This window comes from Macrotis lagotis, chromosome 4 (assembly GCF_037893015.1).
Source record: "Macrotis lagotis isolate mMagLag1 chromosome 4, bilby.v1.9.chrom.fasta, whole genome shotgun sequence".
Classification (NCBI taxonomy): Eukaryota; Metazoa; Chordata; class Mammalia; order Peramelemorphia; family Peramelidae; genus Macrotis; species Macrotis lagotis.
Genome location: NC_133661.1, coordinates 49,073,479 through 49,089,909, shown reverse-complemented (window position 1 = coordinate 49,089,909; position 16,431 = coordinate 49,073,479). Strand labels below are relative to the sequence as shown.

The 16,431-nt window shown below is 40.1% G+C and overlaps 1 protein-coding gene across 6 annotated transcripts in view; it reads left to right on the top strand.

Annotated features, from left to right (window-relative positions):
• The window catches only part of EDC3 (enhancer of mRNA decapping 3), a 56,976-nt gene that overhangs the window by 18,056 nt on the left and 22,489 nt on the right, over window positions 1-16,431 (top strand). For all 6 annotated transcript variants that reach the window (XM_074232733.1, XM_074232732.1, XM_074232729.1 and 3 more), the window contains one exon: window positions 5,272-5,607. In XM_074232733.1, the coding sequence (XP_074088834.1) occupies window positions 5,272-5,607 (336 nt within the window). The remainder of the gene's footprint in view (window positions 1-5,271; window positions 5,608-16,431) is intronic.

Below are 16,431 nucleotides of genomic sequence, written 5' to 3'. Positions count from 1 at the left end.
CCTTTTAGTCCCTTCCCTCTCTTCCTGACTTTTCTCTTAGTGTTGAGGGTACCACCACACTCAAAGTCATCCAAAATTGCAAATTGAGGTTGTTTCTCTATTCTACCATATTGCCATGACTAATCTGTTGTCAAATTCTGTCAGTTCTACAGCTGCATAGCATCTTCTCTGCTCTGTCAGGGATAACCTCTGGTGCAGGCCTAGGGGGATCTGGCTACCTCTGGTGCCTTCTTTGTTCCAGTCAGTCTTCTACCCAGCTGTCAAATCCATTTTCTTAAAAGGAAAGGTCTCACCCCATGACTCCCCACATTCAAACAGTTCCAGCAACTCTACTATTTTTAAAATCCTTCGTAACTTAATCCTACCTGTTCTCTTTGTCAGACTGCAGCCCAGAGACACTGACCTCACATAGGACACTAATTTTCTTGTCTTCCAGGCATTTGCAACAGTTTGCCTTCCAAGCTTGAAATAATCCCTCTCCTCATTTCTGGCTGTTTCCCTAATGCACTTAATACACTTTTTTATTGATCATCTTCAATTTTTTTTGTTTATATCTTGTTTTCATGTTGTTTTCCCCATAGACTATGAACTCCTAGGGATCAGGAACTGTTTGAGCAAGTGCTTGGTTAATGATGGTCCTTTTTCTTTTTAAAGGTTTTTGCAAGGCAAATGGGGGCAAGTGGCTTTCCCAAGGCCACACAGCTAGGTAATTATTAAGTGTCTGAAGCCAGATTTGAATTCAGGTACTCCTGACTCCAGGGCTGGTGTTTTATCCACTGTGCCACCTAGCTGCCCCCATTGTGGTCCTTAATCAGTGTTTGTTGACTTGAATTGCTATTGGAGGAAAAGATGAGAATTTTAGTATTTTAGCTTTTGACGCCATTGAACTTTGAAGACAGTTCAGACAAGTGCCTTACTGGCATATAGGAGAGGTTAATATCAATTTATTTTTCCCTTATAATGATCTTTTCCCCCCAGTTTCATTGCAATAGGGAATTGGTGAGGAATTTCCTTCTACCAATGCAGATTGTCCTAGAGAGTTCTCTAAGTAATGTGAGGTTAAATGGCAGGAACAGGAGCCTACACCTTTCCAAATCCCTGGTCATCTCCATTATACCCCCTCATGTCTGTTAGAGTGAAAAATAACAGCATCTCATATACATGGGACTCTAATTAAAGAGAATCTTAGAGTAGAAAGGGATTCCCAAGATCTTCTAACCTGACATCCCACCCTGGGATAGGTCTCCCCTTTACAATACTCTTGCAGGTTCACCATCCCTATTTTAGATCTCTTTATTTCATAAGGTTTTTCATTTCCATTGTTGGTCAGTCCTAATAGAAAGTGCCTCCTTATGGTGAACTAAAATTGAACTCTATATCAATTCTAATCATTGTTCCTATTTGGTTTTTGGCAAGTATGGGGAGGAGGGAAGATTTTGTTATTATATAGAGTAAGTCTCATTTCCCACATGGCAGCTCTTCAAATAATTGTTCCCTTTTCTGGTCTGACAGTCTCAGTTTTTCCAACCATTCCAAGTAAAACATAGGTTGGTTCCCCCTTTGGCAGCCTCAGTCATTCCCCCTCTGTATATAATCATTTTGATAAAATCCTTCTTCAGATGTAGAACACATGACTAAATGCTTGGTTCTGAAAATGGTGTGATAAGCACAGTACAGCAAAATTATTATTATTTTACTGTTTCTAGATGCTATATTTCTTTGAATTCAACCCCATGTTGCTGCCACATATCTTCAGGACATACTAAGCACACCAGCTATTCCTTGAGTTAGGAAATGCCTTAATGGTGAATTCTTTTTCTGGCACTGTTGACTTGTCACCAGTTTTATATTATTATTTAAGATTGGTCCTAAATATAGGCACTCTCTAGCTTACTACAGTTGTGTTCTAAAGAATTCTTTATAAATTGATGAATGTGGAAACTGTTACAGTGTTTAAGATCAAAGCTCACTTGACCCATTGTATGTCAACAAAATAATTCTAATAGTTCTATTGAACAAGACACAATAGTCATATTTCTACTACATTTGCTGTAGAAAATGTTTTTTTCAGTTATATCCAGGAAATCCTGATTGTTTCTCTTTTTCCTCTCCTGCCTTTGCAGTGGGGGGGATAGGGAAGTGGGGCTTCTGAGTCCCAGGAAGAAGTTCTCGTTGAAAGAAATGGATACCTGAGTTTAAATCCGGCCCCAGACACTTAATAATTGCCTAGCTGTGTGTCCTTGGGCAAGCCACTTAACCCCATTGCCTTGCAAAAAACTAAAAAAAAAAATGGATACTTAGGTTCTTATATTTAGATATGGAATGGATCTCAGAGATCATCTGGTGCAGCTTGTTCACTTCACAGAGAAGAAACTAAGACTTAGAGGGGAAAAGAAATTTGTCTAAGATCTCTAGGGCTGGACTTGGAAACCAGGACCTTTGACTCCAAAGGAAGTGCACTTACTATGTACAGGGTGTCCACTGCCATGACACTATTTGTACTAAAGTTTGTTGGAATGTTGGGAACATTGTGCTTGATTGTGTTTTACCATTGAAGCTGTAGCTCAAACATTTACATAGGTAATGATTAGAATAATTAAATACTATGGTTTAAAAATTATTCTAATCATTACCTGAGAGCTCTTCCCTGGCCCCATTTTAATGTACTCCCTGAGCTTCTGTAGTTAGATAGTAAAACAAGCAGGAAAACAAAACAAACAGGACACCCAGAGAAGAATGTCAATTCCAAATGGGTCACAAGTTGATCCGAGTGAGTCTGAGACCCAGAGTTTTAAGTACCTTGGACAGTAGGTTCCCCGCTGTTCTTATTTAGATTAAACCTAAGGGACTCAGCTTATTCACTTTGTGATGGAAAGGTAGTTACCCTATAAAAATGTTTTTTGTCTGTTGAGAAGAGACCAGATACAATCACTGCTATCCCTTCAGGGATCAGAATAGTTCTTGAGCTCTTTCACCCTCCTTCTTGATCTTGATTAGACTCTCCCCACTTCTCCTTCAAGTGACCTATCTCCCTGTATCCAGTCTCTCCAACTCCAGGCCACCTTCCACAAAGCTGCCAGAATCATGTCAGCTCTCTGCTCAAGAAGTGAGCTCTTAACCTCTTAACCTCTCGGATAAAACATAAATTCCCTTATTTGGCATTTAAAACCCTTCACAATTTGATTCTGGCCTAACTTTGCAGGCTTCTTTCCTCATTATACCCCCTTATTCTGCCTCCCAACCAATTTGGCCCACTAGGTGTTCCCCATTTACTGTGCTCCATATTCCATGTCCACTCCTTTGCCCAAGCCAATCCCTATGCCTTGAATGCCTCCCTTCCTCATTTCAACTTCTTAAAATATTTGAATTCCTTCAAAGCTTAGCTGAAGCTCCTACCAGAAGCCAAGTCAGGTTCTCTCCTTTGCCTCTGTTACCTTTGGGAATGATTTGTATCTTCTTAGCATATATTTTGGTTGTAATTTCCTGTATCTGTATACTTGCAGTTTTTCTCCCAATAGAATATCAACTCCCCGAGAGAGGAGTTGTATTCTCAGTTCTTAGCACAGGGCCTAGAATTTAATCAGCACTTAATAAATGATGTTGAATGAATGATTGAATAAAGATAATGTGGAATAGGAATAGTCTGTCACTGGAGGAGGTTGCTCCTCTGACCAGTAGTGGGGTGTGAGTGACTTCTCTGTGTGATATGGCAGCCAGCGGGGGAGAGTGCCTGCCCTCTGTTCTGGGCACCAAAAATGTGGGCAGCTGTGCACAAACTGGAAGGTATCCTGGGAAAGCATTTTGGGGGGCCTTGAGATCATGGTGGTGATTGCTCATATTTGGAAGGAAAAGTCAGGTGGGAGATTTAAGTTTTTGAAAGACAGTCATCTCATAGTTGAGCTGTTTGGCTCCAGAGGTCAAAACTAGGAGCAGTGATAATGAAAGAATACTTTTATTTCCCATTTTGTTACTCAGTTACTGTTGCCTTGGCTTCCTCTTCTAAGAGCTACATCTATCTGCAAAGAAGCCTGCAAAGTTAGGCCAGAATCAAATTGTGAAGGTTTTAAATGCCAAATAAGGGAATTTATGTTTTATCCGAGAGGTTAAGAGGTTAAGAGCTCACTTCTTGAGCAGAGAGCTGACATGATTCTGGCAGCTTTGTGGAAGGTGGCCTGGAGTTGGAGAGACTGGATACAGGGAGATAGGTCACTTGAAGGAGAAGTGGGGAGAGTCTAATCAAGATCAAGAAGGAGGGTGAAAGAGCTCAAGAACTATTCTGATCCCTGAAGGGATAGCAGTGATTGTATCTGGTCTCTGCTCAACAGACAAAAAGCATTTTTATAGGGTAACTACCTTTCCATCACAAAGTTATAGAGACCTTCTTGGACTTGGCTATCCAGATAGTTCTTGGTTTATGTAAGTGAACCATTCTGCAGACCTCTAAAGTAAAGAGATTTTTATGTTACACAAATTTGCTTACAGATGTGGAGAAGGGTGGGAGGTGGGAAGGGGGTCCATGGGCATAGATAGAGAAGCAAGAGCAGGAGGAGGCATGCTTGTGGCAGGGGCCAACTATATGGGGGTGTTCCCAGAACACACTGGAGGCAAACATAGGACTCAGACACAGACAGAAGAGGGCTGGTGACATGGGGGGAGAGGGGGAGAAGGAACAATGCATGAAGTACCCAAGACTGGACCCAAGTTGGAGTAATAGGGCAATGTTCTTCCAGCATTGGAGATCTCAAACCAAGCTAGGGGCATCAGCCATGACTGTTTCTCCTATGTCCATTCTTCTGCTTTTACTTGGAGGAGTTTTTGGGTTAGGTGGTGAGGGAGAGACCATGAACTATTGAACCAAGGAGAAGGAGTGAAGAAAGAGAGCATAGTACTGTACAGTAAGGGTTGATTTTTTTTTTTTTTGGAATGTGGATTTTTCAGAATTTCTTAAATAAAGTCAAATATGCATAATGTAAATTTTATGTAAAGTGAGAACTGTCTGTAGCAACTGTTCCTGGCTAGATTTTTCTTGGATCCATTTGTTTGGTTTTTTGGTTCTTGTAAGGCAATGGGGTTAAGTGACTTGTCCAAGGTCACACAGCTATTAAGTGTCTAAGACCCAATTTGAACTCAGGTCTTCCTGATGCCAGGGTGCTCTACCCACTGCACAACCTAGCTGCATTTGTGCAAAAGATGCCAAAGTTTAAGGGAAAGGCTAGAAGACAATCTGACCAATTAGCCACTTGGATTTTATGGTTTTTGTTTTCCTTCAAGGGTCATCTAGCAGTCGACATCCAAATCAAGCTACTCCAAAGAAAAGTGGCATAAAGAATGGCCAGATGAAGAATAAAGATGATGAATGTTTTGGGGATGACATTGAAGAGATCCCAGACACAGATTTTGACTTTGAAGGGAATCTGGCCCTTTTTGACAAAGCAGCTGTATTTGAAGAGATTGACACTTATGAGAGAAGGAGTGGGACACGCTCCCGGGGCACCCCAAATGAAAGACCTACTCGGTACCGTCATGATGAAAACATATTAGAATCTGAACCTATTGTCTACCGGCGGATCATGGTCCCTCAGAATACCAGCAAAGAATTCTGTACAGGTGAGTCAATCACTTCCTCCCTCTACTGCTCAGTTTTGGTTCCTTGACTTCCTGGATTTTGTTGAGGAACTTCTTTGGTGTATATGAAACAGTAAGCTATTTATGTGAAAACTTAGAGGATGGACCAGATCTTTCAAAGTATCCTATTCCTGCGAGGTAATTTATATAGAAAGAGGTTTTGTGGTATATTCATTTATTCTTTTCAAGTTATCAGGGTATTATGTAGTATTCTCATAATGAAAACAAAAATGATATTTGTGGTTTACAAATGCTTTTCATAGATGTAGGATTTTAGCATTTAGAACTAGAAAAAGCCGTAGAGGCCACTTAATCTCTTTATTTTACGGAGGAGCAAATTAATCCTCTAAAATTTCATTTGATCATCATGACAGCCCTGGGTAATATTTTGTTAAATGTTATTATTCTCATGTTTCTCCTCACAAGAACCCTCTGAGGTGTTGATTATTTACATTATCCCCACTGAGATAAGGAAGTTGAGGCTGAGAGAAATGTATTGATTGTCTCACAATCACAAAGATAAGAAGTAGCAGAGCTGGGACTTGAATCTAGTGCTTTTAACTGAATCTGATGGAAGTTCACCCACTATCCCATGGTTGCCTTGTGCTGATTCAAGAAAATTCTTCTAATTATATTCCTGGGATAGCTTGCCTGGAAGAGTTGGCTTACTCTTTATTGTAGCCCTTATTAATTCCCAGAACGTTAGAGAATGAAGGTTTCCCAGTTATCCTGAAGGGGAGGCCAGGTGGCTGTCAGCTTGGGCTGTTCTGACTCTGTCCAGGCCTGGAAAGACTTGAGGGCATTAGGGGTGCCTGGCTTACTGAGTAGGGGCTTGTCCTCAGACTGCTTGTACAGGGATGTGGGGAATTTTTGATAAATAACTACCATATTGAAATATTCCAAGAGTAATGATGTTAGTGAAAAAGTTTGGTTTAGGGAAAATTTTATGAACCAAAAATGTGTCCAAAATAAAGTTTTCTTTATGAAAAGCTTATTTATATGCACATACATAGTAATTTCTAGAATTTATTTCCTTTTGATCCGAACAAAGGGAATGGGAAGATTTACTGAAAACCATAGAGTATGGGGACAAAAAAAGAGTTGGAAACTACTTTGTTAGGAAGAGTGTTGGCTCAGTATAAGGGAGGTGACATTTTTCCTTTCTTAACCAAAATAGAAGTGGGAACTTGAGAGCTATAGGTCCTAGTCCTAAATCCCTTACTCCTTTTAATGAAGATTTGAAATACCAAGTGTTCTTGTTTCAAGGGAGTAACAGTGTTGTAGTGGGAAAATAGCTGTGAGGGGCACCTTGGAAGCTTGAGGCAAATGTTAGTACATCTAGGGATGGGAGAGCTAGGAAATTGTGGGGTTGGGAGCTGTTCCATAGTGAAAAGAAGGCTCCAACTGGTGCTCTGTAGGTACTGAAAAGTTACTTGAATTTCCCTCCCAGGCTTTTCATGTGACTTGCCTAATGAACATGTAATGATTCTTCTCTCCTTCTGGCTGGCTTTGGTTTAACTTCCTCCTTTTGTTCTCCACCACATAATATAGGATCCTTGTTTTTTTTAATAGCTGTAGGTAGCTAAATTGATAAAATCTGGGTGTCCCTGCACTCTGACTTTTTTTTTTTAAGGTTTTTGCAAGGCAGATGGGGTTAAGTGGCTTGCCCAAGGCCACACAGCTAGGTAATTATTAAGTGTCTGAGACTGGATTTGAACCCAGGTACTCCTGACTCCAAGGCCAGTGCTTTATCCACTGCGCCACCTAGCCACCCCAAGTATTGCACTCTGACTTTTGACAGCTCTTCCCTCTGTGCCAAGATGGGAGGGAGTCAGCAAGTTTTCTTTCCCTAGCCTCTCCTTCCTGCTCTGGTCACCTGGAAGAATCTGGGGCAAGTTTTCCCCAAGCAGCTCTTTAATTTTATTTTATTTAAGACAATTATTTAAGGCAAGCAAGTACTTTATTTCAAGAATAGTTATTCAGGTATAGGTAATACCTTTAAAACTAACCATACTTTCCTACCTTCCTCCCTCCCTCATTTATCTGTTACATTGGAATTTTTCAGGATTATGATTATTTTTTAACTCTTTAAGTTACTATGCTAGGTATCTTTTTCTTTAAAATTGATTCCCCCCTCCCAAAGGTATGACTAAAGTATTGCTTTTCTTTTCAGTTGATTTTGGGGGGAGATGGGGAAACTTGAATATTTGAGACATGGAAGTGAGGGGGATTAGATGAACAGAATGTATGTGACAGGACTTGGAGTTTGGCCAAGAACACCTGTGTTAATAATACACATCGTACTCTTGAATGAATTGTCACGCAAATTTTAATGCTTCCAGTTCTTGAAAGTTTGCCTTTATAGACAGTTTCACTGGGAGATTATCTTGGTACTTCTGACCAGTAGAAAAATAGTCTTCTGGGTATAGAAACTTGGGGTGAGGTGGGGACTGTAATCAGGCAGTAGGAAAATAAGTAATTATTGAAACAAAGTTATGAAGAAAACAACTTTGAAAGACGAGAAAAAACACTGCTCAGTGCATTGACCAACAATAGAGGACTCTCAACAGAGAAATGATAAATTCAAGATGCACAGTAAGACACATGTTGGACACCACCAGCATAGGAATTTGTTTTGCTTTCTTTAAAACAATGGGGGGCATGGGGATGGTGTTAAGCAGAATAGGCTAGCAAAAAAGGGGGGATGTGGGTCATTGAGGAGTCTACACAAAAAAGAGAACAGACTGGTCAGAAAGAAGCAGTCAGAACAGCTTGGACAGCTACAGGTTGAAATTATTGTATACCTAAAAGAAAAGCAAGCTCTACATAATCTAGATCTGCAGTTTCATGTGTGGCCCTATTCTGCACTAAATGTCCACTTTAATATGACTTTTATAGTTGAGTCATCTTGGCTTTTGTCCTGCCACTGAATTTTAATGACCCTGAAAGAAAGAGTGAGACTGGAGGACTTTGTGCAACTCTATCTCACTTGAATCCAGTTAACACACAAGTCAAGATAATCACCCATAATGCCATTCATCCTCTTTGAAAACAAAGGATGAACAACAGCATTATGCTCATAATCATAACCACACAGTTTAGTAGTGTATATTGGAATTCAAGATATATTCTTAAAGTGGAGAGAAAACAAAACTATCAGAGAGACAGCATATAGAGTAGAAAGACTACTGAATTTGGGGAATTTGGAGCTGGGTTTGAATTTTCACTCTACTACATACTTGCGCAACCTTTGAGTGGTTAGATTAGATCTTTTTTGTGATCCCTTTAAGCTGTGTTGGAACTTGTGGATCTTTCTCAGGATAGTGTTTTTAAATGTATACAATGAAATATATTATTTATATATATATATATACATATATAATTACAAAGGAAATCAATTACATTGAAATACAGTTATCAAAATATTTTTTTAAAAATTTGTGAACTCCAGGTTGAGTCCTTCTAGCTCTAAATCTGTGATTCTTTGAGATTGCTACTTATACTAATACTTCAGGAACTGGGAATGTTATTGAGTAAGTGTGAATATTCCTTTCCCCAATGTAAATAGTAATCCTTCTCTAGAAAACTTGGGAGAATTGCTGTAGCAGAAAAGTTCATCATCCTGGAGACATCCTCTGGACCTCAAGAAGCAGATGTGTCATCCCTCACTGGTCCCAACTTGACATCTTTCCAGCTTGGTAGAGATTGGCACAGCTGGTACTTTTCTGGTATGGGCTTCAATGACCCATGGTGAGGGGCAGCCAGATGATGAAGTGGAGAGAACACTGGCCCTGGAGTCAGGAGGACCTGAGTTCAAATTCAGCCTCAAATGCTTATGAGTTATTAGAACCTCAGTAAGTCAAACCTCAGTGCCAAAAAGAGAAAAAGAAAATCACTGCCTTATACTACAATGGCTATTGGAGGAACGCTTTAGTAAACAAGGCAAACAGGGCTTGTACCTTCGAAAACTGAAGATCTAGGGATGTTCTGAAAAATAATGATCTAGAACTATTAGGTAAAAAATTTCTTAAATTTTTTTAAAGTTCTTTTTCCGTTCAAGTAAAGACATTTTATTCGTTGTTTTCTTTTTACCATAATATTTGAAGAGAGTGGTCTATAGGCCTCATTTAAGTTTTCTATAAATCAGATTTTGGGAAATGTATATAACCCTATATTGTTCTCTTTCTATAACTCCTTTATGTATAACCTTGTATTGTTGTTCTCTCTCTTCACCTCCTATGTTGCCTCCTCCTTTATAGCAAAGCCCCTGAAGGTGGGCCTAATGCAGATATGTCCTAGTCCTTCTTTTCTCTTTTCACTTTTGTAGACCTCATTAACTACCCTCGAATTACTTGTCATCTATATGTGTGACTCAGAAGTCATTGTCATTCCCCTTGCCCCTCATCCCTCCTCTCTTCTAGCCATTCTGTCTAAGGCACCTCCATCTTTCCATTCTCCTGGGTTCCCAGCCTCAGCATCAGCCAGTCACCTGCCAGGTCTCACCCTTTCCCACATCTCTCACATCAACCCCCCCCCCCCCCCTTCTCTTCAGCTTATTTCAGACCCCAGTTGCCCCTTACCCAGATCCTTGCAAGAACCTGGTCTCCCTGCTTCATATTTTTTCTTACTCTAGCCCAGTCTAAAGCACACAACTGACCTCCTGGGTGTCCTCTGGTCAATCCACCTCAGTGGTTTCCATTCCTTTTTTAAAATCCATCACAGCCTGACACCAGACCATCTTTCCAGCTTCCCAGACCATGTCCTTGCACTGTCTGACCAGCATGCTGTGATCACACTGTCCTTTGCCCCTGCCTCATATAGCCCTTCTCTCAGAGGGAGCTCTCAGGGGCTTTTCCTGATTCCTTCAGCTACCAGTGCTTCCTCACCCCCACCCTACTTCAGATGTGTATGTGTGTTTATTCACTTACTTTTTATATGTACTTGTAAGCTCTTTGTGTGCCGATGGTATTGTCGTTGTTCACAAGCTGGCATTCTTTCCACTGGTGTCCTCACTTCTCACACAGTTGGTGCTTCATTAATACCTGTTGATCAGTTGATACCAAAATGGTCGTTGTTTTCTAAGTCTGTCATTTTATGTTATCTTTCTGATAGACCAGGGCCAAGACTGCCTTCTTATACCATAAGCAGCTAAGATGGAATGCTGGACCTGGAGTCAGGAGGACTCCTCTTGCTGAGCTCAAATCTGGCCTCAGCATTTACTATCTGGATGACTCTGGGCAAATCACTTCACCCTGTGTGTCTCATTTTCCTCATCTGTAAAATTAATTGCAATATCTTTGCTAGGAAAACTCCAAATTGGGATCAGGAAGGTTCAGACATGACTGAAATTATTAAACATCCACAAATGTGAATATTTATTGACTGGTCATATGTATTTGGATTGTCCAAAATTTAAGGACTTAGCCCAAGCCCAATGAAATGATTCTGCATAAAAACAGAAATGAGTTGGGGGTCAGAATAAGCTGTGCTTTTTCCCTAGGCTAGTCTAAGTAGAACTTTAATGAGGAGGAGTAAGATCTATTTGTTGCTTAGCATGTGCAAAGTGCTGGGGACACAAATAGAAAAATAAGACCATCCCTGTTCCCATTCAGCTGGAGGAAACAGCCTATTGGGAATGTTTTCAGGTACACATCAGAGGAGGACCAGTAAACCTTGACGAGGTAGCAGCAGAGCAAATGGGAATTCCACTGTTGAGAGCCTATCAGCTCTTAAGCTGAAGGTGTTGAAGAATTTGGTGGCCAGACTCATGGCTCTTGAGGGGGCTGGGGCTGTTGCCTGGTTGCATCTCCACAGGATTGCTTCTTGGCCTAGTGATTGAAGCAGCTGGGCTAGAAAGAATGCCCCTGGGCTCAGGGTCTGGAGCTGTCCTCATTAGGCTCAGAGAGAAGATGCTGGTCAAGGCCTGCTGCCTTTTGCCTGTCCTTCAGGGAATTGCAGTTCCACCTAGGTTGTTGTTGGTGCACTCAATCCCATAGCAGAATAGAAAACTCTATAACCTTGGAATAATTTTGTCTTCAGGACCCTCTGCATTCTAATCATGTCCTTTGGAATTAAATACTCTAGGGTGCCATCTAGGATTGGTCTAGCTTCTATTGTGGCCTATACTGGCTTGTATGGTGCTTCCTGGTGGGCAGCTGGCCAAATGAGACTGGTGGGATGGAGAGGGCAGGGTGAGGATCGTAAAAAGAAACCGAAGAAGCTGAACTGAAAAGAGAAGCTGTGAGAAGGCTCAACCTCATTCTGGGATGGAGGAAAAGGCAGGAGAAAGGTTGCCTGCAGGATTGACCCTGGTAGGGAGAGGGGTAATAATTGGTCATGCGTAGTAGCCAGCTGGAAGAGGGTGTGCTGCAAGTCACTAAGGTGTTTGACTCATACTGGGGGAATGATCTGCACAGGTTAAACTGTTTATAAAAGTCTGTTTGGAATGGAGTGCATTGAGGAAATGTTTGTGATATCCTGGGGTTAATCAGATCTCCAGAAAGGCTGTGAGAGTCATGGAGGGGTTATAATTCTATTGTCTTTGTTTCTCAGGCAGCTGTAAAATATCTGTTAATATTAACAGAAGCCACGGGACCTACTTTGATTTCAGAAACATTAAAATGAATATCCATTGGAATTCCAACCCAAACATAATTAGGCTTAGTTAGTCCTAGGCTCTTTTATTGTTTCAGTGGGATTATTATGATAAATTGTGCCTACAAGACCCTTGATTCCTGACACCGTCATTGTCAATCTCACTCCCCTGGCCTGATTGAGAAAAGCCAGTCTGACCAGTTGGACCTTGCGTGTGGGATTGGAACAGAAACAGTTTGGGTGCTTGAAAATTCCTGTCAAGGAGCAAATAGGGTAAGGTCTTTGTGAGCCTACCATACTGTGGGGAGGTGTTGGCCTTATCTTTCTCTAGGCTACACAAGCATGCCCCCACCCCGGGCTCCCTGTTGGTTAATAGTAGCATTTTAAGTAAACACAGATGATTGACTTGGTGACAGGCATGCACCTTGTAGCTGTAGAATCCATTTGGGGGGAGTACCTTCCCTAGGGCAGAGGAAGGAGCACACAGCCAATAGCAGGTCTCAGAATCAGCTTTGAACTTCAAGATCCTCTTGAAGGTCTTTGGCCACCAGAGGGGGCAGGGATTCTTGTGGGGACAGTGCACCTTCCAGAACTATGGAACTCTGGCCTGCCCCAGTGATAGAGCTTGGACCCCTACCCTATTTCCATTCCACCAGAACAGATAAATGAGGGAAGACATGAATGGAGCAGAGTGAAGCTGAACCTTGCGTGACTTCACAGGAAAAGACACACAAGGTACGTGACTTGTCTGACAGGTTTAGAGGTCACCTTGTGACTCGGAGCAGAGCATTCGTTCAGCTTTTTCACACAGCCTTCAACATTTACTAATTAGTCCTGATAATGTGTTACATTCGTGCACATATAGGGCCTGCTGTAAAAGGGTGATTTTAATTAGCTGTTCACATGCAAGGTTGGGCTACACCTGCTGTACCTCTAATGGCAGCTTTAGCAGAGAGACTAGATTATTTGGCTATCTTGGAAAGTAAAGGTGAAAATTACAATATCGGTCTTCTCAGACTTGTCTTTTTCTATCCTAAAGCCAGTTGAAATTGAAGATTTTCCCTATCCCTTTGCTTACTGTGATTGTCCAGTAAATGTTGAGAGGCTAGGAATTGGATGCTAAGGTTCACCCTGACCAAGAACTTCCCTAGAAAAAGCCCCTTTTTGGAGTCAGTTCCCAGATAATTATTGTCCTTCTGCTGTGTGTCCCACCCTTTGTTAGATTACAGGTGAAGAGTAGGAAGCCAATGGAAAGAAGGGTCTGACTTCCACCACCCTTTTCCCCTGTGGGTTTTATGTACACATCTTTGTGCAAGTCTACTGTGAAGGAGCTTCACAAAGACCTGTACTTGAAGCCTACAAAATGCAGGCTGAAGACATTCCTCTGGTTTATCTGTTCAAGCTTGTTTATTCAAGTGTTGTCAATCACTTGCACCATCATAGGTCACTGCTTTATCCAGGCATATATGTCTTTTGCTCTTCCAGATTTAGCTTTATTTTTAATTTGAACCTAAACACTAAAAATCTGACCATTTCTAGATACAAAGTAGAACAGAAAAGGAGATACATGTGGAGCTCTGAATCTCCAAATGCATGTGGCTTACTTTTTTTTAAATGTGTGATAAATTCAGCATGTTATTTCCAAAGCTGACCTGTTTATCTAATTCCTTTTGAACTTTTCTTCATGAATTTTTTAAAAAGATATTTTAGGTGACTTAACCCTGATTGCCTCCACCTCCCGAAAAAAATATATTTCATGACTTATTTTTTTTTTAATTTATTTTCTTTCTTCCTTTTCTGGGCAACTTTATGATTAGGTCTCATTTCTTCACAAATATCCTTTCCCACTGAATTGTAACAAATAAACAGATGGGCAAAACAAATCCATACATTTTCCATGCACAGAAATATAGGTCTCATTCTGCCCCAAACCATTTTCTTTTCTGTCAGGACGGTAGCTTTGCCATCAGCCTCCAAAGTTGGAGGGTCAGGAGATACCCTGACCAGTCTTTCCAGATTTAGGCCAGTGAGGTTGTTGAGAGAGAACTGGACTTAGAATCGAGGAAGACGTGAGTTTGAGTCCTGCCACAGGATTCTATTAGCTATATGACCCTGGGCAAGTCACTTTATCTCTTTCTTCCTCGTTTAATTATTTGTAAAATGGGGTTAATGATAGCACCTGCTTCCCAGAGTTGTTCTGAGGGTCTGAGTTAACTACGTCAAGTGCTCTGTTAATCTGAGAGTGCTGTAGAAACTTGTTAGTGTTATTTCAAAATTGTTTTTCCCTACAATGTTGTTCTTACTGTACAAACAAATCTCACTTCATTCTATATGAGTTAATACAAGCCTTCCTCACTTTTTTGAAGTCATCCCCTTTTTCATCTCTCATATACTCTATTACATTATTATATACACCTTATGTGTTGTTTATTCAGTTATTCTCTAGTAGATGGGTTTCCCTTTGTTTCCAATTCTTCAACACTACAGAAAAAAGAGCGACTGTGTATATTGTTCTGCATAGGACATATAGTTCTCATTCTTTGATCTCTTTGGAAGTATTACCTAGAAGTGATATTACTAGGTCAAAGCGTTCTAATCCAGTTGAGTAATTTTGGGGACATAATTTCAGGATGCTTTCCAGAATGATTGTACCAATTATAGTTCTACCAACAGTGTACCAGTATGCTTGTCTTCCCACAACTTCTCCATCAATTGTCATTTTCTTTTTTGTGATTTTTGCCAATTTGATAGATAAGAAGTAGAACCTTAGAATTATTTTAATTTGTCTAATTATTATTTGGAGCCTATAGATTGCTTGAATTTCTCCTTTGAGAACAAGCTGTTTATTTTCTCTGACCATTTATTAGGGAATGGCTGTCATTTTTGTAACTGTATTATACAGTCTGTGTGTGTATAGAAAGATATCAACTCTTTATTAGAGAAATATGCTTCAAAGATTTGAAGTAGTTGATTGTTTTATTTCAAATTTTAGCTACATCAATTTTGTTGGTTAAAAAACTTTTCCACTTTGTGTAATCACAGTTATTCTTGGCAATGTCTTTTTGTGCTCTTTGCACATACTCCTTGTGATATGATGCTCTTAGTTCTTTTAGCTGCCTCAGAGAAGATGTCAGTTATTCCACTGCTTTATGAATCATCTCCATTGTAACTCTTCTGCAGTCATGGTGCCCCTTGATTGCAGGCATACTGTATCATAAGGAAAATATTGGCAACAATTTGAGACTTTGGTGGCTTTCAGTAACTTACAATTGCTGAAAGTTCTTTATAGTTTCCCCAATTGGATACAATCTTTTACCACCTCCTATTCAATTGTGGACCCAGCAAAATATATGTAATATTGGACTCCTAATGGGTTGTCTGTTCAACTCATTTGAATAATTTGCACAATATTCTTCATTCACTAGGTTTTTCTGTTGTGTATCTCTTTTGTTTCAATATGGATCTCATTGGAAAGTGCTAGTGCTCCTACAACCAATAAAGTCTGCAAAATGCCTGCTACTAGTAAGTGTATTTGTACCATCTTTCTTTTGATGAACTTGGGGCAGGTCATCTTCATTATATTGTTGAAGATTTTTGGTGATCATTACTAGGTGTCAAAAGCAAGTCACTGAACAAAGTTTTCTCCATATTTCTGTCATGGAATAGTATATGATAATGTATGCTACAAGATGGCTTATTATAGCAGAGTCTTGCATTTTGCTTTATAGCCTCAACTGCTTCTTTGTAATCTGCAAATAAGAGAGGTAGAGAATGGTGGATTATTTTCCTGTTTGCACTTTTTATTGATGATGTGGTATTGTTGTAGAAAATTGTCTGTGAAAGCTTTTATTTTCTTCCCTTGTTTTCATCAAGAATATGCCATATATTCATAGACTATCCAAAAGAAGATTTTATCGAGATGAGAGTAGACAAATGACTTGTCTGATTGTTGCAGATGTCTTCTCAGTCTAAATTTTTCGAGTAATAGTATCTTTTTGAATCTGCTTCTTTTTTAAATTTATATTTATTTTTGTGCAAATGATTTTTTATATATTATTTAAATATTCTTGTTTAAGAATAAACATAATACCCCCTCCTCCAAAATATAGACCCTTATGAGCAATAAAGGAAAGAGGAAAAAATTAAAATTAAAAATGATGATGATGATGATGATGATGATGGGGCAGCTAAATGGCACATTGGACAGAGCAC